We start from the raw sequence: 24,497 nt of genomic DNA on the forward strand, positions 1-24,497 counted from the left end.
AACATCAGGAGCTACACAGAGGGTTGGACAGCCATGATCTAGATGAATGGCAGAGCAGTTCTGATGGGCCAAATTGTCTTCTCTGGTTCCTATTCCTATGTTTCTTTAGCAACAGTAACACAGACAACAAAGCCAATGAAATTGAACTGCCACTGCGAGAATTCTCCCAAACTGCTGGGTCCCTCCTATTCTTGGAAGTCAGAGTGCAGGTAGCATCATAGGTAATCAATCCATAACAAACCATCTGCTGATATGAATGATGTTTAACCAATATGTCGCCATGCTTCGGACATGTTGCAAAGCAATTAAAGTGAACAAGCTCATTATAATTTTAAACAGAGTAAGGATTAAAGCAATGGAAATATGAAAATCCATAACAGGTCTTGACAATATTCAATATACAAACTACTGCTGACACTGTGATGCCTTCCATTCAATCCTGTCACTTTGTTGGCCTTAAATACAGCACAGTGGATGAATGAAAATTTGCTGAATGAATCTTAATCACAGGGAAGCAATTATTCAGGGCTTTGCTCATATACCTCAAAGGTGCCTCTACAGTAGCACCAATTAAAGAATTTTCAATGGTATCCTCCCAGCCAGACAGTCATAGGTTCAAGTCCAACTCAAGTATTGAGTTCACAATTTATGTGAAGTGATGATCTGTCAGAGGTGCTCTGTGAGAAGTTAAAGCAAGGTCAAGTACTCTCAAATGGGCAAAGTAGATCGCATGGTACGACTTCATTATTTATCCCTAAACCATCTCACCAAAAGTAAATTATATTGCTGTTTGAGGAGTTATAATCCAGCTGATATTTTTACTGATTAACTCATCAGATTAAAATCTGACTTAATGGATCATGCTTTGTTTTCATTTTAACAAGGTGATCTCTCTGAAAGATAGCACACAATTCTGCAAAATTTAGATTTAACAATAAAACAGTTGCAAAGAAATGAAAATAAAATAGAACATACAAAAGTATGCATGCATAGTACGCCATTAAAGATTTTGAAATGCATGCTGGAAATATAATCCCAATAATTCCAAAAATACTTCTCAAAAATACATTGACAGTACCCAAAAGCATCCCTTGCACAGTATGCATACCAGAGAAAAACCTCTTTGTAACATCTTGCTTGATAGGTTCAAGTTAGCAGACTTCAATTGCCAGGCTGGAAAATCAGGAGCTTTTACCACCCTTGATTTTCAATGTTCAGTTACAAATAATCTCTTCAGGGTTTTATGCAAACAATTCTGGCCTATGACTATTAAACTTCTTCCTCTAAGGTGATTTCGCTTTATATCTTCTCCTTTTCTCAGGAGTACTGTTTTATGGATCCAGCCTCATCCAAGGACTTCTGCAGAACTGCCACAAACTGAAAAACATTTTCTTCCCTCATTTTCTTATATGTTTCCCTAAGGCTTAAAAAATAATTCTGGAATTTTCTGACAGAAACCTTGACGTGCAATTTTTATGTTGCTCAGTCATAAATCTCCTAAAGTAAATAAAAAGCCTATTTATCATGAAATATACTCCCTCAAAATGCATTAAAAGAAATCTCCGTGGATACTTAGAAGTTAATCATTACATACTTGACAAATGCAGAAAAATCTATCCATCTCTAAAAATCAAAACTCAAATCCAAATTTAAAATAAATTATATATAAATTACATAGTCTATACCACAGTGAACACTGTCAAGTGAAGACAGCTATTTTTCCCACACCGATCAGATGTGCTTCAGGGTAACCAGAGCTCTCATGGGGCACTAATGAATTACATGCTTTTCCTTCCAGTGTCACCTATGAGACTCCAGACACACGACCCAAGACAGGAGAATCATGACTCCACCCTTCAGTGCCTCTTCTCTGGTGTCACTGCTCTGTAAACCTCTGTCACTGAGTATCAGATCACCCCACAATAGCAAAACACCAAGTCAGCTCTCACCCTCTGATCTCTGCTGAGAAGAGTGTACAGATAAACATCAAGCAAGGGCTGCTTGTTTGTTCCCATGAGTAACAGTGACTTGATTTCGGGAAGCAGAACAGGTGGGCACAGAACCAGAAGGCAAAAACAACCTTTTAGAATAACAGCCAAGTATGCTTCAAGATGGCAAGAAAAACTGAACAACTTATGGTTCAACAAATGGGCTAGAGGCTCAGCAAAGCAACTACTGGGTAAAACGTGGCAATCATACAAGAATGGGACTAAGGATGAAGGGCTACTAATCTAGAAAGATGCTTGGTACAGCAAACATATACTGCATTTCTGAACCAAATGCAGAATTCTACTTCATCAAAATGATTAGATAAACACAGCCCTTGCAGCAAATCAAGACACTTGATGTTCGCATATTTCAGCCAAGGTAAAGATGAACGGATGATAGGAACCTTGCACTTCCAAATGTTGGTCTGTTGCTGATCTGCAGGGAGAATCCACAGCTCAGCTTTATAGAAATCCATACTTGCTAAGAAAGGGTCAAATGCATCAAGCTTAGAATCTAATACAATTAATCACACTCATTAAAAGACTAGTACAGCCACAGAGGAACAAAGATGTCTTTCTCCAATTCTATTGAATAGTGGTTGGTGGATGAGTGTGTGTGTAGCTCCTGTCCCCTTTTCTAAGGAAGGACATACTTACCATAGAGGGAACGCAGCAGACATTCGCATGACTAACTCCAGCAAAGATGAGATGGTCCTGTGAGGAGAAATTGAGGAGACTGAGCCTGCATTCTCTGGAGTTTAGAAGAATGAGAAGCAATCTCTCAAACTATCAAAATTCTTAAAGGAATAGACAGAATGAACGCAGAAAGGATGTTTCACTGAACGCAATCTAGAACCAGGGAACAAAGTCTCAGAATAAAAGGCAAGCTGTTTAGGAGTGAAATGGGGAGGAATTGCAGCAGTGGGTAATGAGTGTTTGCAATTATCTGCCTTAGGGCAGCAGTGGATGTTCAGTTATTTAGTGGATTCATGATAGAAATCGATGGGACTTCTTGTGCTGAATGACATTGATGGATATGAGCATAGAACATGAATATGACTGAGGCAGATGATCAATCATCATATCAAAAGGGGGAGCAGACTCAAAGGGCTGAATGGCCTACTACTGATTGCGTTCTTAAATGTCCTCAGTACTCCCAGGTTAAGGAAGAAAGAAGAAACCTAAAATGAAATTAGCTAGACTTTAGTTCCTAATCATTGTGCCTCTATAGATATCAGCTGAGAACTGTGCAACCAAATGTCCTGCAAATATTCAGCTTCAAGCTGTCACATGAATAACAGACACTTGGGGGCAGTGGACCAGTATAACTGGAACTTGAGGAATTCTCCTAACATCTCAACTTTGCAATGCTTTTTCAGTAAATACAAATCAATTATTAACAGGCTATAGCTGAAAGTTATGAATAAATTATTGGCATAACACTTATGCACTTGTTTGCAATGAGTATGACCACTTGATTGCAGTAACAATGTTGAATGCTATATTCATGACGTGGAAGTCAGGAACTGTTGATGATTTTGGATCAGTCTACAGTCTGCATTCGCTTCCCATGAAATCAGCAAAGCAATTACCAAAACAAGTTCTTAACACAATAAATCCTGTATCTTCACCCTAACGTTATTTGTTGCTTCAAATGGATTTTAAGAGCACTCCTCACCCCACACCCATATATTCTCTGCTGACTCATCTTTTAGTTATTCCAACTTATAGAACTGGCCCAAATCAATTCCTGAAGTAACTTTTAGTAAAACTGGAACCTTATACTAGACTCAGAACTTTTAAAGTGCATAGTCTTCAGCATCCATTACCTGGGAGTCCAACATCTCCCACGATAACCTGTTTAGTAGGAACAAAGACACGGGAATGTTTACAGAAAAGCAGCTCTACAGTACATAAGATACCAGAGCAGAAGGAGGAGGAAAAAATAACAGAGGTGGTTGTGCAGATCCTGGAGACAAAGACTCCTTGCGCTTGATGTTGGTGGTGAGATTGGGACTAAAAGAATGCAAGTTAGCAATTGCCGCTTTTGGATAATCTATAGTTGCACTTGCCCCTCCAAGCTGAACCTGCAATAAAAGGCAGTTTTATTTTGTCATAAGTTTTACCTAGAAACAAACATGTAAGAACAGAAACAAAGAGCAAGAAAAACTACAGCAAACAACAATTTTCTACATAAACAAGAGTCCACAAGGTCAGAGCCAGGTACCGTGGGAGACACCAGGATGCCAAAATCTTTTATAACACTGACATTCCCAGTTCATTTCAATGGCTGAATCTCTTATCAGAATGGTTTCAGCGAGACAATGGGATTAGAACCGTGAGCTGCTCGTTTTTGACCAGCCCAGACTGGATGGGCCAAAGATCCTTTTCCTGTGCTCGAGGCCACTATGACTCTATGCAGGTGTGCTCAGAGCAACATTAAGTACAGTTAAAACTGGTGTCAATCTGGTGATGATAGAAAACAGAACTACTTGCAGCCAAAGAGCATAAGCAATTAGTGATTAACAGGGCCAAGCGATTTCACAATTAACAAATGAGATCTGAGCTCTGCAGTCCTGATGAATGGTGGTGGGCAATTAAACAACTCACTGGAGGTGGCAGCTCCACAAATATCCTCATCCTCAACGATGGAAGAGCCAAGCACATCAGTGCAAAAGCTGGTCTGAAGCATTCACGACAATCTTCAGCCAGAAGTGCTAAGTGGCTGATCCATCTCAGGCTCCTCCAGAAGGCCCCAGCATTACAGATACCAGTCTTCAGCCAATTCGCCTCACATGATATCAAGAAATTGTTGGAGGCACTAAATACGACAAAGGCTATGGGTCCTGAAAACATCCCGGCAATAATACAGAAGACTTGTGCTTCAGAACCTGCTGCATCTTAAGTCAAGCTGTTCCAGCATAGCAAAAACAGTGGCATCTATGTTGAAAATTGCCCACTTATATCCTATATATAAAAAGCAGGACGCACCCAACAAAGCCAATTACTGCTCATCAATCTACTCTCAATCATCAGTAAAGTGATGGAAAGAGATATCAAAAGCACCACCTAGTCGCACATTCTACTCAATGACACCCAGTTTGGATTCCACCAGTATCACTCAGCCCCTGAGGCCTGTACATTGAACAATCCCAAAACTTTGCTGGTCTTTTAAACAGCTGGTTTCTAACATTACAGCAGCTTCAATAAAGTGAGTTCAGAGACATACCTTCTTTAAGTCTCTGGTCTCCTCCTTTCCCAGTTCTGTTCCATTCTTAAAGTCAATTTTGTCAGCCACAAGTCCACTAAAAAAAAGAGAAGAATCATCTTTAACAACTCAGGTGCAACAATACTGCTTCTTTGAAGCCAACACATACAGACAGGAACAATAACACAAGATTCTTCCACACAAACAAAAGGAACCCTTATTGATAAAGCACTGGAAACCCAAAGCCTCTCAATTATTGCTGAATGAAAATGAGCTTACAAATATTCAAAATTAAAACTGAAAATGCTGGGAAACAATATCTGCAGCAGGATAAACTCGATGCCCTGGGTCAGTGACGTTTTGTCAGAACTGCTCAATAATTTTGCATCAAATGTTCATCTGAGTCAATGCTTAAAAATGTGTTGCTGGAAAAGCGCAGTAGGTCAGGCAGCATCAAAGGAACAGGAGAAGTGACGTTTCAGGCATAAGCCCTTCTTCAGGAATCCCCTGAGTCAATGCCCCCATTAAACTAATGCACAAAAGGAATTTAAACAAATATGTTTTCATGCAGTAATTGCACCCAGAACAACTTTCAAGCAATGGTCAGAACAAGAAAAATCTCAAAAAGCACAATCGCGCTCAAGCAAATCCAAGTCATTAGGGGAGCTTGGTTCTTTTAAAACCTTATGAGAGCACAGTATCTGAACCAGGTTCCAGTGAAACTGAGAAAGGCAAAGGAGCTGAACTTCTGTCAATCACGATCCTGAAAATTTCTGCATCGACATAGGAGCAGATTATTCCCGTTGCTAATGTTGTACAATGTAACATTTTGCTTTCTGTAATGACAATCCTGAAGTTGAAGTACTTCAAAATAGGTCCACTTTTGCAGAAGGTGGGGGGGGTGAGGAGAATGCAAGAGGCGATCTCCCAACCTTTTCCAACGAGAAAAGTTTAAAAGCAACTGTTGAAAATTCCATGGTAGCAAGTCTTAGTCAGATGACAAGACCAGAAGGCTGACAGACTGTACAGTGCCAGAACACTGGCTGCCACAATGATGTTGTGGAATGCTGAAACATCAAGAGAGATTCATTTTATATTTTGAAGTGAGACCAATTCTTACAGACAAAATCAGAGCATCTCCCCGAGCTCAGGACCAGCATGACATCATTGTAGAAAACATTATCCCTCTCCAAACAGTCTCTGCTCTACTCCTGACTCATGCTTGCTTCCTCCTACTGGCCATCTGCCAGCAGCTCAGCAAACTGGCAGTTTCTCACCTGTCAGCTCTCAATGTCAGCAGCTTTTTGTCAACAACTCTGGCAAGACCTCCCTTACAACCCACCCTTTGTTTCTGAGGTGGCTGCAGTAGGTCTTCCGCTACTATTGAGCAGCTTGCTGGGCCATTTCGGAGGGAATGAAGAATTATGTAGACATTATAGCACAAACATTCTGCCGAGCAAGCATGAGAAGGGAATAGATTATGTTTTAGCTCTGCACAAGGCTCTTCCTACCGTGCGAATATCCACTCCTAACTATATATTCTTCCATTGCTTTTTCATTCACCATGTTATTCCCAACAATTACAGAGAGTGCACCATAATGTGAAACTGAAATCAGATGGTTAGATTGGCGATGCCGACTGGACCTTTTCCATGAAGGATATTAGTGAATCAGTTTTTCGTAAGCTTGACTACTTCCATGATTCATTTCTTCCTGGTGCCAGCCCAGAATTTGACGATTATAATAAATTTCTAAAAATTTCAATGTATCGACCATTCAATCTCAGAATAATTACAATATTCCAAGATTCCCTCGACATGGGAAAATTTCCAGTGGATTGGAAAAACGTTAATGTAAAGCCCTTATTCAAAAAAAAAGGAGGGAGGCAGTATGTAGGAAACTGCAGACCAGTTAGTTTAACATCTGTTGCTGGGAAAGTGTTAGAATCAATTATCAGGGAAGCAATATCAGGATGCTTGGAAAGTCAAATCACTATCCATAGTCAGCATGGCTTTATGAAGGGCAAATCATGTTTGGCTAATTTGCTAGAATTCTTTGAAGATGTAACAAGCAAAGTGGATCATGGGGATCATATAAATGTAATATATCTGGTCTTCCGGAAGGCATCTGATAAAGTGTTACACAAAAGGTTAATTCACAAGGTTGGATCGTATGGGATTAGGGTTAATTTATTAGCTTGGACATCCCCAAATTATTGGCTGATGGACAGAACACAGAGTCGAGATAAATGGGCGTTTTTCTGGACGGTAGGAAGTAACTAGTAGGGTGCGATAAGGTTTGGCCCTTGGACCCAGCTATTTACAATGTACATTAGTGACTTGGAAACAGGGTAGAAAGCTCTATAGCCAAATTTCCAGATAACACAAAAATAGATGGAACTGTAAATTGCAATGAGGAAATAAGAACCATACAAATTAATATAGTTAGGTTAGGAGAATGACCCAAAATGTGACAGATGGAGTTTGATGTGGAAAAGTGAGAGGTCATACATTTTTGTCAGAAAAATGGGAAGATGAATATTATCATCTTAATGGGGAGAGACTTTGGGATATTCCAGTCCAGAAGGATCTGACTGTCCTCGAAAACTAGAATGCAGGTACAACAGATAAATAAAGCAAATGGAATGTTGGCTTTTATAGCTAAATGAATAGTACATAAAAGGTAAGGAAATACTGTCACAACCACACAAGGCATTGGCGAGGCTACACCTGGAGTATCATGCACAGCTTTAGTCCCCAATATTTGAGGAGAGATGTAGTGGCATTGGAGGCAGTTTAGAGGTGATTCACTAGATTGATCCCAGAGATAAGGGGCTTGCTGTATGAAGAAACATTTAACAGTTTAGGCCTATCCTCGCTGGAAGTTAGAAACATGAAGGGAGATCAAATTGAGGTTTTCATGATAAAAGGTGTGGATAAAATAGACATGGAGCAGATGCTTCCTCCTGTGGGACATTCTAGAACAAGAGGATAAGGGATAGCAAATGTAAAACAGAATTGAGGAGAAGCTACTTCTCCCAAAGGGCTGGAATTTGCTATCCCAGAGTGCAGTGGATGCTGGGACAGTGAATACATTTGAGAATTAGACAGATGTTTAATTGGTAATGGGTTCAAGGTTATAGAAAGAAGGCAGAAAATAGGGGTGAGAAGCATATCAGCCATGATCAAAAGGCAGAGTAGACTCGATGGACTAAATGGTCTCATTCTGCCCCTATACCTTATCAACAGTTTAGCAGAACAAAGGTTGCGCCCACACAGCAACATTTCAATTCTTCTACATAGCTACCTTGGTTCTACGAACCTTGATATCTTTACCAAACAACTGTATTAACCTTTGCTTTGACCTTTTTCAATAGTGTTTCAGGGTAAAGAGCTCAAGATTACAAGTTAGAGTGTGTAATGTGGTTTCTGACATCACCCTGAATGGCTCAGCTCTAACTTCAAGGCACTACCTTCTTGCTCTGGACTCCGGGAAAAAGCATCTACACCTTCAAGATCTTTAATTTCTGACAATAACCTAATTTACCTTTCCAGTTTAGCTGGCCCTTATATTAGAAATCAAACCAGTAGTATTATCACTGACCAACCTATTAGTGCAATTAAAATTGGAGGACCAGAAATTCTATACATGACCTGTAGCTAAGAGGCCAACTTGTGCAGAGTGTATGGCACCCTTCAAATTTTGCTGTGCTGGGAATACTGGCTGTATTCCTTGGAATTTAGGAGGTTAATTGGTGACTTGACTGAAGTTTTCAAGATAAAGGAGCACGGATTGGGTAGGCAGAGAGAAACTATTTCTGCCCTTTCGTGAGTCTAGGACTCACGGATAATGTTCAAAATTAGTCAGGCCTTTCAGGAAGGCTAGCAAGGGTGGTAGAAGAACAGAACACATGGCCATAAATGGCAATTGATTCACAATGAATTGTTAACACCAAATCGGAGATTGACAGATTTTTGTTAAGCTGCATTCTATGCCTCAGTAACAAAGCCTGAGCATTGATGGGTGTGTACATTAAATGCTCAAACTGCTTAACAAGTACACTTGAAATTATTAATGCACGCACAATTAGAAGTTCAAAGGATCAAACAGAATATTGAATTATCTAGCCAACTATACACTGCCACATCTGATTTTTGGTGATCTCAAAGGATATTAGCATATTGACAATCATGACATTCCTCACACGTAGACTATGCTTCCCATGTTAAAAGATACGCAAGTACAGGTAAACAACTCTTTATCCAAAATTCCGAAACCCAAAAGGTTTTGTCATGAAGTTCTTTTTTCCCTCATTAACAAAGTTGTTTGGCATGCAAACCGTTAACCGAACACTACACCCACTCGATGCGTGGCAATCAGATGAGACTTGTGGGGGCGTGGTCCTGCATGGCAGGCCTCAATCAATCACAGTGCGTCTGCTGCTTACTAAGATTTTTTTAAAATTTCACCAAATTGTCACTTATTCTGAAATTCGAAAAATTCTGAATTCCAAAAACCAGCTAGCCCCAAGCATTTCAGATAAAGGATTGTGCACCTGTATCACATATTGCCCCTAATCATGATCACCATTCATGACCATCTTCTGTTTCACTAAACTGCTACCCATGTGCAGAAACTAGGCCTTGTGTCAGTCTAACTCAACAAGTCACCTTCCTGTCACAGGACATAAAAGGAGCACAGTAAACCTCAGTAACCACAAGGTGAGATATACAGGAAGCTCAGCAGGTCAAAGAAAGAAACTACATTCATCAAAAAAATGAGAAAGCAGGCATCTTTTTCCCTTGTCTCTAAGTTATGGAGTGCCTGGCATTGAAAGTTTCCAAGGAGAAATCATTTTAATTCATGAGCTGCCAGAGGAAGTGGTGGAGCTGGCAACATTTAAAAGGTATCTGAATGGGTATATGAATAGGAAGGGTTTGGAGAGATATGGGCCGGGTGCTGGCATGTGGAACTAGATTGGTTTGGGCTATCTGGTCAGCATGGATGATTTGGACCGAAGGATCTGTTTTCATGCTGTACATATCTATGACTCTATTTAATCATGGACGTAGGTATCACTGCCTGGGCCAACCATAATTACCCATCCCTAACTGTTCAAGGTGATGGTGAACTACTCCTTGATTGACTGCCATCTTATTTGATGCTGGCAGACCCATAATCTTGTTCGGGAATTAGTTCCAGAATTTTGACCCAGCAACACTAAAGGCACAGCAATATATCTCCAAGTCTGGGTGGTGAGTGATTTAGAGGGGAACTTGAAGGTGGCAGTGTTCCCATGTGCCCGCTGTACTCAAACTCCAAAATAGTAGTGGCCTGAGGTTTGGAAGGTGCTGTCAAAGGAGCCTTGATGAGTTACCGTCATGCATCTTGCAGCTGGAGCACACTGCTGCTACTGAGTGTCTGTAGTGTAGGGAGTCAATGTTTGTGGATGTAGTGCCAATCAAGCTGGCTTGACCAACTGAGTACTTACAGCACTTTTTGTTTACACTTCAGATTTCCAGCATTCGTGATATTCTGCTTTTCTACAAAATCAATGAATGCACTCCTTCCTTGGAGACACTGCTACCATTCACTTATTCTTGGTGCAATTAATAAGTGATTGCCATGCGCAAAATCAGATTATCCACTGAACTGAATTACCTTCCAGAAAATTACATAACTGGGACAGAAAACAACCCCTTATCGTTAAACACACTCCCACAGCCATGTAGCAACAAACACCTATGTAATGTGCTCTGATGCCTATGTACAAGCATATCGTGTAATGTGGCATAATCTAAGTCAACATTTAGATAGACGAAAAGGAATTGTCCAGTTGCACTGATGATTTCCAACGGCTATTTCACACTATCCAACAAATGCGGAGATACATCCAAACTGTGGGAACAACGTTGTGTGTTTAACAAAATTTACATCACTGACTTTCTCAGTATACCCACAGCTTAGGGTGGAACCACGCCAGAAAACTAGGAAAGCCCAAGTCTTCAGAGTGCTCTGTGCCAAGTGAGCTGGCTTTAGTCAGAGTCATGAGGTGCTTCAACAATACTCCACAAATCAGAGGTTTGGAAATATAAAAAGCAGCTAGTATTCATTCCCTTGATCACTGTCCAGGAGCTCCTGATAAAAGTGCACAGGTTGAATTAAACGTCTGCTGGAATGGTCAGAATAGCCCATTGAAATTCACCGTCTAGACTCTCAAGACAAATGATGCTTTAAGTAAAGCGATGAGAAATGAGAAGACCCAATTACCAAAAGTAGCTTGCATAGCATCAGCTGCATTTCATTAGGTTTTTCTGCTTTAGCATATCTAAAAATAGATTAGTCAGGAAGCGTCAGTTACAGCAGCCCAATAAAAATCTCAGTGCATAATCCTGGATAATATTTCAGTGCAATACTGATGGATGCTAGAAGTACCATCCATTTGTTCACATGCAAGAATGTAAAAGACCACAGGGCACATTTAAAGTAGGGGGTTTAAGTGTCTTCCCTATAACCTACCGACTAACATGGGAATTGCTGATTCATCTCGTTGCTGGTTGTGCGACTTTGTTGACTGACACTTCGAAAGCTAAACAATTGTGATATACAATACTATAAAGGATTTACAGTTCAAACATTCTGCCCAGCTAGTCTGTGTCAGTGGTTATACTGTAAATATCCTGGTTTGCCAGTAGTTTTTGCATGATTATCAATTTCTCACCTTAAATAAGCATCACATGCTATCAACTTGCAACCACTTGCACATACAAAACATTGTAGTCCAGAAACAAGGCACTTGGATCAACAGCAAACCTCATTCAAGCCTCTTCCCATTCCTATAACTCCATTAACATATCCTATTTGTTGCTCCTTCACTTTTTCTATGAGAGTCAGTTCAACTGATTCTAGTGGTAAGTTAGTGCCATATTCTCAGAGTAAGGATGTTTTCCCTTGAGTTTCCAATTAGACTTACTGGTGACCATCTTATGTACCCTTTATTATTTCTAGGCCTTATGGAGCACCACCTACAAGTAGCAGGGTTCCACAAGCACACACGTTGGGCAAAGTACCATTCTGAAAAATAGCTGAGAATTCAAATTTCAACAACAAACAAGCCATCCAGGACAGCCCTGCAGGCATCGCTGGAGTGACAGCACCCGCTGCCTGTAAGACATGGAGATCCCAATGCAGCATGGAGCTGAAGGAGGAAAGGAAAATGAGTGACGTCCTTCCTCATCACCCTTCGGGGGTTAAATCCAACTGGAACGCCACTGCTTCTTTCCAACAAACCAGGACAAAGACGTGGACCATTACACTGTATATCACAGAGTAGCAGATTGTGGAAAAGCTCCATCTGAGAAAGTCTAATGGAAACACAAGTAAAGCACAATTTGCAGTGTACGAGTGGAAAAATATTATGTGGAGACTGAGCTCCAGCTGCACCTTCATCTTGTCAGCAGCTGCTTAAAGAGAGCCTGCCGCCTCAGCAGAGAAATGCTGTTTAATCTCTTGGGAAATGGAAGCAAGGGGAAAAGAAAGGCGAACATAGATGAAGAGAGGTGCAATCCTCTGACCAGCAGACAGAAGCTCAGCAACAATGATGTGGTTCACCTGACACAAGTGTGAATGCCACTGAACTTTCATTCCCCCTACAAGTAGGTTCTTCTGCTATCACTCAGTCCACCCAGAACCCACAGGAATAAGATGCCAGGTTCAATTCCCATTTGACTTCAGCGTTCAGTGATCTCAGAGCAGCAATTTCGTTGTTGCAATTAACTTAAAATCCAAGTGCACGAAACGTCAGCCAACATTTACTGCCTACAAGTTCAAGTAGTAAGTGCCTTCTTGAGCTGTGGTGCAGGTACACCAAAAATGCTATAAAGGAGTTGATCCAGTGACAGTGAAGGAATAGCAATATAGCTCCCAGTCAGAAAGGTATGTGATTTGAAGGAGAGCTTATAGGTGGTGTTCCATACATCTGCTGTCCTTGTCCTTTTAGGTGGATGCATGATGCACCCACAGTGGAATTAGTCTGCTCAGACTCTGATTAGCCACCCATTTGACATACTGGTGCCTGATAACAGGTAATAAAAATTGGCACCCTTAGTACATGAGAAACACAGCGTAATGTTCTTCAATAGTGCAATCCTCTACACTCCCCAGATTAATCCTGCAGACCACTGGTTGAGGGCTATGATATGGGTTGTTCCAACACACTGCCTGCTCTATGGAACTGTCTAGCTTCAATCTGTAAATCCAGATGTGGGAAACCTCTATGCTAATTAAATGAGTAAGAGACATTGAGTGAATGTTATATTTTGAAATTATATATACAATAAATGTGCACTTCACTAGGTTTTGTAAACCAAGTTAATTTGATCTGTGAGCCTTCAAGTTGTCAACTACTGAATGGAAATCGATGTTTGTTAAATACCTGGAGAATATTCACATGCATTGACTGGATGAAAGCATTTCCAACAAAATTGGTACTGCTAACAGCACTGAGCCCAGTCAGTGATTTCTACAGGAGATCAGAGGAGAAAACTGTGAACAGCCATTCACTTCTTGAAAATCTCTCCTTCAAATTCCTATACGGCACTGTTGTAACCGAAGTGCCAAGAGAAATCCTTTGGCAACTTGATGTCTTCACCACTACTCATTTCAAAGCAAGAGTTTGTCAGCACAGGAAAAGCACCCCGCCCCTGGATTTCAGAGTTCGGCTGCGTCCTGCATCAAGCAGCCAAGTGATGTGACAGCTGTGCTCAGGAATGTTGTGAAGTAATTGAGGGCAGCAAAGAAACGAGTTCAGGAATTTTAACTTGCCAAAAATTTACAAAAACGGTCAGAAATGAGTAGCTGTTCACACCCAAGAGCTCGTTAACATTGCCATGGGTATGGTGAAATGGAAGAGCGAATAAATTAGCACACTTTGCATTCCTGTGTATCATTCAAACCTGCAGCAGTGCCTCACCCCATCCATGAGCACGTTCCAGAAGCATTGGTACAGCAAATAATACACCTCCATGCACCTCAGAAGCCGATCCACCATCTACAAAGCACAAGTCAGGAACATGATATTATACTCTCCACTTGCCTAGGTGAGTGCAGCTCCAAACTCAAGATGCTTGACCCAAAGGCAAAGCAACCCATTCCATCAGCACCTCATCCACCACTAATGCATACCCTTGGCTTCCTAAGAACACATGACCAATTACCTAGTTTGCCTCAACAGTTTTTTTCCAAACCCATGATGTCTACCATCTAGGAGAACAAGGGAAGCCGATAAATCGGAACACCAGCATCTGCAAGTTTCCCCTCGTGCTACCTGTCTTCCTGATTTGGAACTATTTCACCATTTCTTTTTCACTATCATGGAGTCAAAATTGTGAAAAACAACCTCATTGTCTGCAAGTCAAGTCATGTGGGCGGCACGGTGGCACAGTGGTTAGCACTGCTGCCTCACAGCGCCACAGACCCGGGTTCAATTCCCACCACAGGCGACTGACTGGGTGGAGTTTGCACGTTCTCCCCGTGTCTGCGTGGGTTTCCTCCGGATGCTCCGGTTTCCTCCCACAGTCCAAAGATGTGCAGGTTAGGTGAATTGGCCATGCTAAACTGCCCGTAGTGCTTGGTAAGTGGTAAATGTAGGGGTATGGGTGGGTTATGCTTCGGCGGGTCGGTGTGGACTTGTTGAGCCGAAGGGCCTATTCCCACACTGTAATGTAATGTAATCTAATCTAACACTGCTGGAGGATGCTTACAATCACTGGGTAAAGATACCATTACACACAATGTCAATGTTACTTATTCAGGTATTGGTGCATGTAGGATTTATAGAATATTCATGCCATTGGGTCGTTAACAAAGACAGTTAAGTACTTTTGAAGTCTAGCCATTGTTGTCATGTAGGAAACAACAGTCAATTTATACACAGAAAACAGTTGCCATAATAATCAGATAATCAACTTTTAGTGATGTTGTTTGAAGATTTATATTGGTTGGACAATAAGAACTCCTTCAAAACACTGCAATGGGATCTTTTACCTCAGTTTAGTGTCTCAACATAAAGACAGTGCCGCACAGCCACAATACTTCACCAGAAGGTCAATTAGATTTTGCCCCAAAGACTCTGCAGTGGGATCGGAGTGAAACCCAATGAATTATAGCTGGCTCTGGGCAAAAGCACGAAGAAGTGGGAGAGGGGAAAGAGAAGCACTTCCTGAGCAGAGATTACAATTGAAAGGCAATGCGGCCTCAAAAAGTCCACATTAAAATTGTAAGGCAATTGAACATATCCAATACAGCGTACTGAAACACCCAATGACAATAACATGGGTGACATTGTTAAGTTCCAGGAGACCCACACTCTCAAACCTATTCAATTAAATCCAGCAGGAATCAGAGATACAATCTGCGCAGGTCAGTGGAGCCAATAACGCAGATTTAATAATATTAAGAGTGATGGCCAGCCTCTTGAAAGACTTAAATTGGCTATGCCAAAACGTCCTGACACAGACAACACATTAGTGCTGCCAATCAGAATCAGAATCGAGAGAGCCAATGAGAAACAGAAATGAGACCTGAGGGGGTGCACTTCCCCTGGCAGGCACTGCTCGAGCATCATCACAAAAGATTGTTTTTGGGGTGGAGAACATGCAATTATTTTAGCAGTGTCTTCTCAAACACCAAGAATTCTCTAACAGGATTCCACTATGGGAAACATGTAAAATATCAAAATGTTGCCTCCTAATCTTAAAAGGAAAGAGCCCAAGCTGAAGCAGACAAGTTTTGAGGGACGGTCCTAAAGGAAGCAAAGCTGGGATGGCAAACTGCTTCAAACAAGACTTGGTATCACATGCTAAGTGAAAGGGATGGCTAGTTCTCTATGCATGGTATTAAGTTCTCTCCTTTCTACCAGCACTGCAGGATCAAGATGCCAACAGTCTCAGAGCGATAAGACACACACTACCTTTGCCAATGAGTCAAACCATATGGACCTCTTTGTCACTGGATATTAAGTAGCATTTATGAAGAACATAAGGTTACCGACATCTACAGAATCAACAAACACAGTTTTGCAAACTAACAGATCCTTCTCATACAAAAAGTGACATCAAACCAAACAAGGAGCCAGTAGGACAGCAGACAAAAACAAAATCAAGAGTGCTTTGATGGAGTCTTAAAGATCAGTGGGAAGGACTAAAGTTTTGGAAAGGGAGTCCCAGAGGTCAGTGATCCCAGAGGTAAGCAGCTGAAGCCATGAAGCAAATGACAGAGTGATCAATCAGGCTGCACCAGAGACCAGAACTTCAGAGGGGCACAGATCCTGGAATGTCACAGGTCTGGAAAGGTAGGGATGGAAGAGGCCATGGAAGGGTTTTGAATGTCTGCAAGTTTATTTGTTAAGAAACAAAATCAAGTTGCGGATATAAAGTGAAAGCAAGTGCAAACACCAGGTGTAGCAAGACAAAGGAAGAGATATTATGGATGGCCGATGATAAAACAGGCAGACGCACCAAAGCAGTGCCAGAATTTATCTTTTGTCCCAATTCCTGGGTTGACTGTTTGGACCACGGGCAGTTCATACCAATCCAGGATGGCAGAAGTGAATGGGTACTTGGAACCATTCCAGTGCACGAATGGTTAGGCAGGCAAGTCCAGCTTCTGCTAAGCCCAGTCAAATTAACTAGGTAAATTAGTTTTAATTGACTACAATTACAAAAAGATGCACAGTGCATTCTGAAAATGTCCAGCATTCAAACTCCTCCATCTTTCAGACAGCCAACTGAGAGCACACGTAACTGTGCTGTGTTTTTTTTTAAAAACTCCATTTGTAAGCTGCAGGCATCCATGGCTGCACCAGGATTCATTACCCATCCTTAATGAAAAGATGGGTTAACGTCATATTCTTGGAAATTCCTTCTCAGACAAGAATATTAATACAATAAAATTAAACCACATGAGACTGAGGGTAGTGTACTTGCAGGGATAGAGAACTGGTGGGAAATGGTAAAAGTGGAAAAAATAGGTATCAATGGCGTATCACTGGGACCAGTGTTTGAATCTCAGCTATTCATTATATATTAATGAAATAGATGAGGAAACTACATGTAACGTCTCCAATTTTGCAGATGACAAAGCTAGGTGGGAGTTGGAACTGTGAGGAGGATGCAGAAATTCTTCAGTGTGACTGGGACAAGTTCATGTGGAAATGCATGGCAGATGATTTATGTTATAAATAAATGGGATGTCATCCACTTTGGTAGCAAAAGTAGGAAGGAAAAATATCTGAATGTCACCAGATTGGGAAAGGGAAAGATGCAATGAGACCTGGGTGCCCTTGTATACCAGTTGGTGAAAGTAAACGTGCAGGTGTAGCAGACACTGCAGAAGCCAAATAGTACACTGGCCTTTATTGCAGGATGAAGTTCAGGAGTAGGAATATCTTGCAGTCTCAGTTCTGCTAGAATGCGGTTAGCTCCATTCTCGTGAGATCCCATGTTGTAAGATTGCATAATAGCAGCACCATTTAAGCTAATGGGGCTGAAATCACGTTATAACCAATAAGCGCTTTAAAACTTTGTGTTTTATAAAAAAAGTGTTCCCAATTGTGTTATAACGGGTTTGTGTTTACAAAATGACCTGAAATTACCTGTATAGCAACTGTAGTGCCTTTGTGAGACGAGATTTGGAGTGCTGGAGAGAGAGTGCAACAAAGATTAACCAGAGCGATTACTGGGATGACAGCAAGGTGTGAAGGAAAACTGGATCAGTCAGAATGATATTCACTGGAACGTATAAGAACGAATACTGGCGGTATCTCCAGTTAGATGCAAGAAGGGCATTTGCAATGGTGGGGGAGACCAGAACCGGGAGTTATTATTTGATAATAGAGGGTAAACCTTTTTACACTGAGATGAGGAGAAATTTCTTCACCCAGGGTGGGGAGAGTCTACATAATTCTCTGTCACAAAAAGCAGTTGATCCCATATCATTAAATGTTTACAATTCCGAGTTAGATGTAGTTATAGAGTCAAAGAGGTGTACAGCATGGAACAGACACTTACGTTCAACTCGTCCATGCTGACCAGATATCCCAACCTAATCTAGCCCCATTTGCCAGCACCCAGCTCATATCCCTCCAAATCCTTCCTATTCATATACACATCCAGATGCCTTTTAAGTGTTGCATTTCCACCACTTCTTTTGGCAGCTCATTCCATACACGTACTATCCTCTGCATGAAAAAGTTGCCCCTTTGGTCTCTTAAATCTTTCCCCTCTCACCCTAAACCTATGCCTTTGAGTTCTGGACTCCCCCACCCCAGGGAAAACACTTTGTCTATTTATCCTATCCATGCCCCTCATGATTTTATAAACCTCTATAAGATCACCCCTCAGCCTCCGACTCTCCAGGGAAAACAGCCCCAGCCTGTTCACCCTCTCCCTGTAGCTCAAATCCTCCAATCCTGGCAACATCCTTGTAAATCTTTTCTGAACCTTTTCAAGTTCCACAACATTCTTCAGATAGGAAGACCACAATTGCACACAATATTCCAAAGTGGTCTAACCAAGGTCCTGTACAGCCACATGACCTCCCAACTCCTGTAATAAATATTCTGACCAATAAAGGAAAATATACCAAATGCCTTCTTCACTATCCTATCTACCTGTGACTCTACTTTCAAGGAGCTATGAATCTGCCCTCCAAGGTCTCTTTGTTCAGCAACACTCCCTTAATGAGTAGTTAAGAACTACTATATCTGTGAATCCATATCGCAACTAGAATCAATATTCTTAACATACGCTAAAATATGTTCGCAAAAGATGGCTTTACTCATTAAGAAAAATGTCATAGCTGCACTCAGACGACATCTTGGACAACTCTTCTAGCAAGTCATGGTTTGGAGTTGCTGGTGTTGGACTGGGGTGTACGAAGTTAAAAATCACACAACACCAAGTTATAGTCCAACAGGTTTAATTGGACTCCTTCATCAGGTGTTCTTCTCGCAAGGCCATTATGGAAAGAACTCAGGACAAAAAAAGTGCAATTGCGATGATAGGGTTATACTATTGGCCTCTACATTATGTAACAGCCAGCAGAGACAAAAAGACAGTCGTGGGTGCTTTCCTTAAGGCTGAAGGGATCAATCGGTAGGAGGAGAAAGTGGAAATAGGTGCGACTGACCTCGATGATCAGCCATGATCATACTGAATGGTGGAGCAGGCTCATAGTGGTCAATAAACTAACACATTCTTATTTTCTGTTTCTATGTTTCCTACACCCAAACCTTTTCTCTTTCACACACTTGACACAGAATTCCAATATTTAAGTTTCTATTTTATACATCTTTGTGTACAGTTTAAACGTTCCCATTTATGCACACTAGGAAAGGTCTTTCAATCGGACACCACAGAATTGTTTTTAGTGCTGTCACTGAACAGAAAGAGGCTGTGATTCAGGAGTTTCTTTGAAGAACATGGACACACTCCCTCTGTACCCACACTAGTTATTTTGACCTGATAATAACAGCAGTAGCTGCACTTCTATTTGAGAAGTTACAAATTCCTAGCCAATCAGCATCCACTATCTCAAATGAAAGCAAGGTTGGTATCTCCAGGTTCTGAGGAAATGTCACAAATTGGTCAGTACGGCTTGTGAGAATTTGCTGCATACCAACTGGCTCCAACAACCTCTAAGTACAATGGCCCATTTGATCGAGATCCTAATGAGTGGCAGATAGAACTGAATTTACATAAATGTGAGGTGCTGCATTTTGGAAAGGCAAATCAGGGCAGGACTTCGACACTTAATGGTAAGATCCTAGGGAGTGTTGCTGAACAAAGAGACCTTGGAGTGCAGGTTCACAGTTCCTTAAAAGTGGAGTCACAGGTAGATAGGATAGCGGAGGTGTTTGGTATGCTTTCCTTCATTGGTCAGAGTATTGAGTACAGGAGTTGGGAGGTCATGTTGCGGCTGTACAGGACATTAGTTAGGCCACTACTGGAATACCATGTACAATTCTGGTCTCCCTCCTATTGGAAGGATGTTGTGAAACTTGAAAATGTTCAGAAAAGATTTACAAGAATTTTGCCAGGGTTTGAGATCTAAGGGGAGGCTGAAAAGACTGGGACTATTTTCCTTGGAGGACTGGAGGCTGACCTTATAGAGGTTTATAAAAGCACGGATAGGGTAAATAGACAAAATCCTTCCCCTGAGTGGGGGAGTCCAGAACTAGATGGCATAGGTTTAAGTTGAGAGGGGAAAAATTTAAAAGGAGCAACTTTTTCCAGAGGGTGGTGTGTGTGTGGAATCAGCTGCCAGAGAAAGTGGTGGAGGCTGGTACAATTATAGCATTTGAAAGACATCTGGATGGGTATAATGAATAGGAAAGGTTTAGAGGGATATGGGCCAAATGCTGGCAAATGGGACTAGATTTATCTAGGATATCTAATCAACATGGATGATTTGAACCAAAGGGTCTGTTTCCATGTTGTACATTTTGGGCGGCACGGTGGCACAGTGGTTAGCACTGCTGCCTCACAGTGCCAGAGACCCGGGTTCAATTCCTGCCTCAGGTGACTGACTGTGTGGAGTTTGCACGTTCTCCCCATGTCTGCGTGGGTTTCCTCCGGGTGCTCCGGTTTCCTCCCACAGTCACAAAGATGTGCAGGTCAGGTGAATTGGCCGTGCTAAATTGCCCGTAGTGTTAGGTAAGTGGTAAATGTAGGGGTATGGGTGGGTTACACTTCGGCGGGTCGGTGTGGACTTGTTGGGCCGAAGAGCCTGTTTCCACACTGTAATGTAATGTAAAAAATGTAAATGTAAAAAAATGTAATGTAATATAATATAAAAATGTAATGTAATGTAATTTCTATGATGGCAGTTCAGAAAGCCGCTCATTGGTTGCGAATTATTATGGGATGGCCCAAGGTGCCACAGAAATTAACATTCCTTTTTAATCAATCCTCATTATACTGTGGGAGAGTATACATATTGTCCTGAGTCACACCCTCAACTCAATACAGAAGCAGACAGACTCAGAATATTCACACTGTAAATAATTGACTAAATTCTTAGACGGTTAAACAGCTATTGTTAAATATGCCCCCTGGACTCTAACAAGCAGAAATACTTTCTCCATGTTTTGCCTTTTTGAACTCTAGTTTGAGGAACTTTTCAGGTCTCTTCGCTTTGACAAGAAAAATCTCAAGTCTGTTCAACCTTTCCCAATAGCCACGTTCTCCTAATTCTGCAAACACACCTTTTCTGCATCTTCTCCAATGATTCCATGTTCTTTATTAGTACAAGTGCCAGAATTGCATCCAGTACCCAACCGGTGGTCTAGCCTAGACTCCATGTAGATTTAATTCAATGCCCTGGCTTTTTTGCTGTCTGCAATACGTCCAATGTGGGACTCAATGGACTGCATCCTGGGTGCATGCCACTTCAAGAATGAGCATGTGTGCAGAGTCCAAGTTGCAGGCAGCAGCCCCTTCCAAACTGATATCGATGAACAGTCTTGGTCTGAAGTCGACTGATGTTATCTCTCCACCCCGGAGGCTCTCTGCCTCATTTCTGATGAAAGCTTTTGCCCGAAATCTCGATTTTCCTGCTCCTCGGATGCTGCCTGACCTGCTGTGCTTTTCCAGCGCCACTCTAATCTTGACTCTAATCTCCAGCATCTGCAGTTCTCACTTTCGCCTTGCTTTTGCTGCAGTCAGCTCTCTCAAAACCCACAGTTTACAGCAACTCCATTCCAAAGAGTCACATTTGACTCAATGTTTCTATTGCAACCGGTGATGCCAGACTTGCTGAGCTTCTCGAGCATTTTGTTTTTAATTCAGATCGTCAACAACCAGCGTTTTGCTTTTACTCTCTTTTCCGCCATCTGGCCATTTCTTTTCTTCTTGTCATTTTCTCAGAAATTAACCCCAGTGCTTTTTTAAAAAAAATCATGGTATTTGACAAAGTGATAACCTTGAATACATTTCAGCAGGTAATAAGAGAAGGTAAATGTAATCCTGGCCTTTACTTCAAAGTGAATGGAATACAAATAGGGGAACTGTACAAGGCACTTGTTCAATGACACCTCGAGTACTATGAACTGTTTTTATCCTTATCCAAGGAAATATATTGGCATTGAAAGGAGTCCAGAGGATGTGCACTAGGTTGATCCCAGGGAGGGAGAGGGGTTGAGCCTGTAATCATTGGCATTTAGAAGAATGCAAGGAAAGCTTACTGAAACACTGGATTCCTAAGCTGCATGACACTAGACAATAGATGCAGGAGTAGGCCATTCAGCCCTTCGAGCCTGCACCACCATTCATTATGATCATGGCTGATCATCCACAACACGTGGTAGTTGCAGAAAGTTGACTTCACTTTATGGAAGAATCCAGACCAAAGGATATAATCTCACAATACAGGGATCACTATCATTTACGACAAAGTGAGTAAATTCTCTCTGTCACAGTAGTGAATCTATGAAATTCTTTACCACAGACAGCTGTCAAGGCTTAGTCATTAAGTATATTCAAGTCTGAGATACAGATTTTTAATCCGTAAAGGAATCAAGGGTATGGGAAAAAGGCTGGAAATTAGATTATCAGGTCAGCCACGATTGCACAATGGCAGGACAGAGCCGATGGGCCAAATGGCCGACTTCTGTTCCTACATCTTATGGCAAAAGTGCATAATTCACTGTCATATCAAAGCCTTGAAGCAGACAGTAATGACATTTTACTAGAGATTTGATGCATACACAAGGGAGAACAGATAGAAATTTGCATGGGGCATATATGCTGATCAAAGCACGAGGGAGGGTTTTACGTCAGTGGTACAGCATTCATGCAGAAGCCAGGATGGGCAGGGATCATAGCCAACTCTGTATCATTCCAAGAACGGAGGCCAGAACTCAGGCTCCAATCGAGCAACATTAAAAACATAAACCTGAATTTACAAAGTACCTTCCATGGAATAAAACATTGCAAGAGCTTCGCACCGTGCTATCAGATAGATTTCCACACCAAGCCTCATAAGATGATATTATGAGGTGATGATAATTATCCAAAAACTTGTTTAAACCAGGTGGTCTCAAAGATCAGGTTTGAGAAGAGTGTGGCAGAGCGATGCAGCAAGATGGCAAGAGCAGGCCTCCCTCACTACTCATGGCTGTTGGAACAAACTATGAGACTAATTTTCTGACAGATAGTTAGCGCATAGAAACAGCAATTATCTCACCGCAGTCAAACATCTGGGCAGAAAATCTATTCACTAATTTACACGAACGTCAAAATTTAAAACAAAAGTATAAATAAGAGGCTGGTCAGGCTGAATAGTTGGTTTCTAAGCTCAAGATTGCAGGTATATTCTACTCTGTAACATTGTGATTCATACATTTGTACCCATACAATCAGGAAGTACACAGCCCACTCATGTTTGCTACATATAGAGCAATATTTACTCCATCAGCACAATTTTCAAAATGTAATTATTTTATATTTCCACAGGTTTCAATGACATTTGGGGAAGTGGTGTTGAAGGGTGCACTGGATGAGGAATCCAGAAACAAAGGCTAATGTTCTAGGGACATGGGTTCAAACCCCACCACGACAGTTGCTGGAATTCAAACCCTATTTTTGTAACAAAATACAGGTGACAATCATGGTGAATAAAGTGCCGTGCAGTGTCGCCACACATGATGTCACCTTAAAACGCAGAAAAATAAACCTCAGAGCCCAAAGGCAGAGGTTCATCTTTACAGTCCTTCTTAAAAATTCTGATATTCAAATCTAGTCTCACAATAACAAAGGAAACTATCAATTGCTGTGAAAAACTTATCTGGCTCATTAAGTTTTCTAGCGAAGACAAGTTTTCTAGCGAAGATCTTACCTGATCAGATTACAAGTGACTCCAGACCCACAACAATGCAAATGTCCCTTAAATGCCCTCTGAAATGGCCTAACAAGCTGCTCAATTCAAGAGGAGTTAGACATGGGCAACAAGTATTGGTCCTGGCCTTGTCAATGAAAACCCTGTCCCATGAAAATTAAACATTAAAGCTGTTTCTTTTGAAGTCAGATCAGGCTCTCCTGTAACACCTCCCACAATCACAAACATGACGTCCACATACAGGACATAATTACTTGGGCAGTATGCCTGCGGACCTTAACTAAATATTGGGGCAGGTACCAAGGTGTTTACAAAGGATGTGCAGTCTGGCACCCCATCACATTCCCCCACCCTTCCCCTCACCCCCTTCTTCTCACTCCCTCAGCCATTGCCCTCATCCTACAAAC

General features: G+C 41.5%; 1 protein-coding gene across 3 annotated transcripts in view; it reads right to left on the bottom strand.

Annotated features, from left to right (window-relative positions):
* LOC122542284 (myocardin-related transcription factor A-like) overlaps positions 1–24,142 on the bottom strand; it is a 194,307-nt gene extending 170,165 nt beyond the window's left edge. For 2 of the 3 annotated variants that reach the window (XM_087978344.1, XM_043679872.2), the window contains exons 1-2: positions 14,168–14,243; positions 5,218–5,293 (exon numbers count right to left, since the gene is read on the bottom strand). In XM_087978344.1, coding sequence (XP_087834470.1) covers positions 5,218–5,293; positions 14,168–14,172 — 81 coding nt within the window. In that variant the 5' untranslated portion in view covers positions 14,173–14,243. Of the gene's footprint in view, positions 1–5,217; positions 5,294–14,167; positions 14,244–24,090 lie in introns of those variants that run through there. The other variant, XM_043679876.2, reaches the window with a different exon arrangement.
* Positions 24,143–24,497: the final 355 nt, after the last annotated feature.

Source organism: Chiloscyllium plagiosum, unplaced genomic scaffold, assembly GCF_037043375.1.
Source record: "Chiloscyllium plagiosum isolate Xiang-an unplaced genomic scaffold, Cpla_swu_hap1 HiC_scaffold_33, whole genome shotgun sequence".
Lineage (NCBI taxonomy): Eukaryota > Metazoa > Chordata > Chondrichthyes > Orectolobiformes > Hemiscylliidae > Chiloscyllium > Chiloscyllium plagiosum.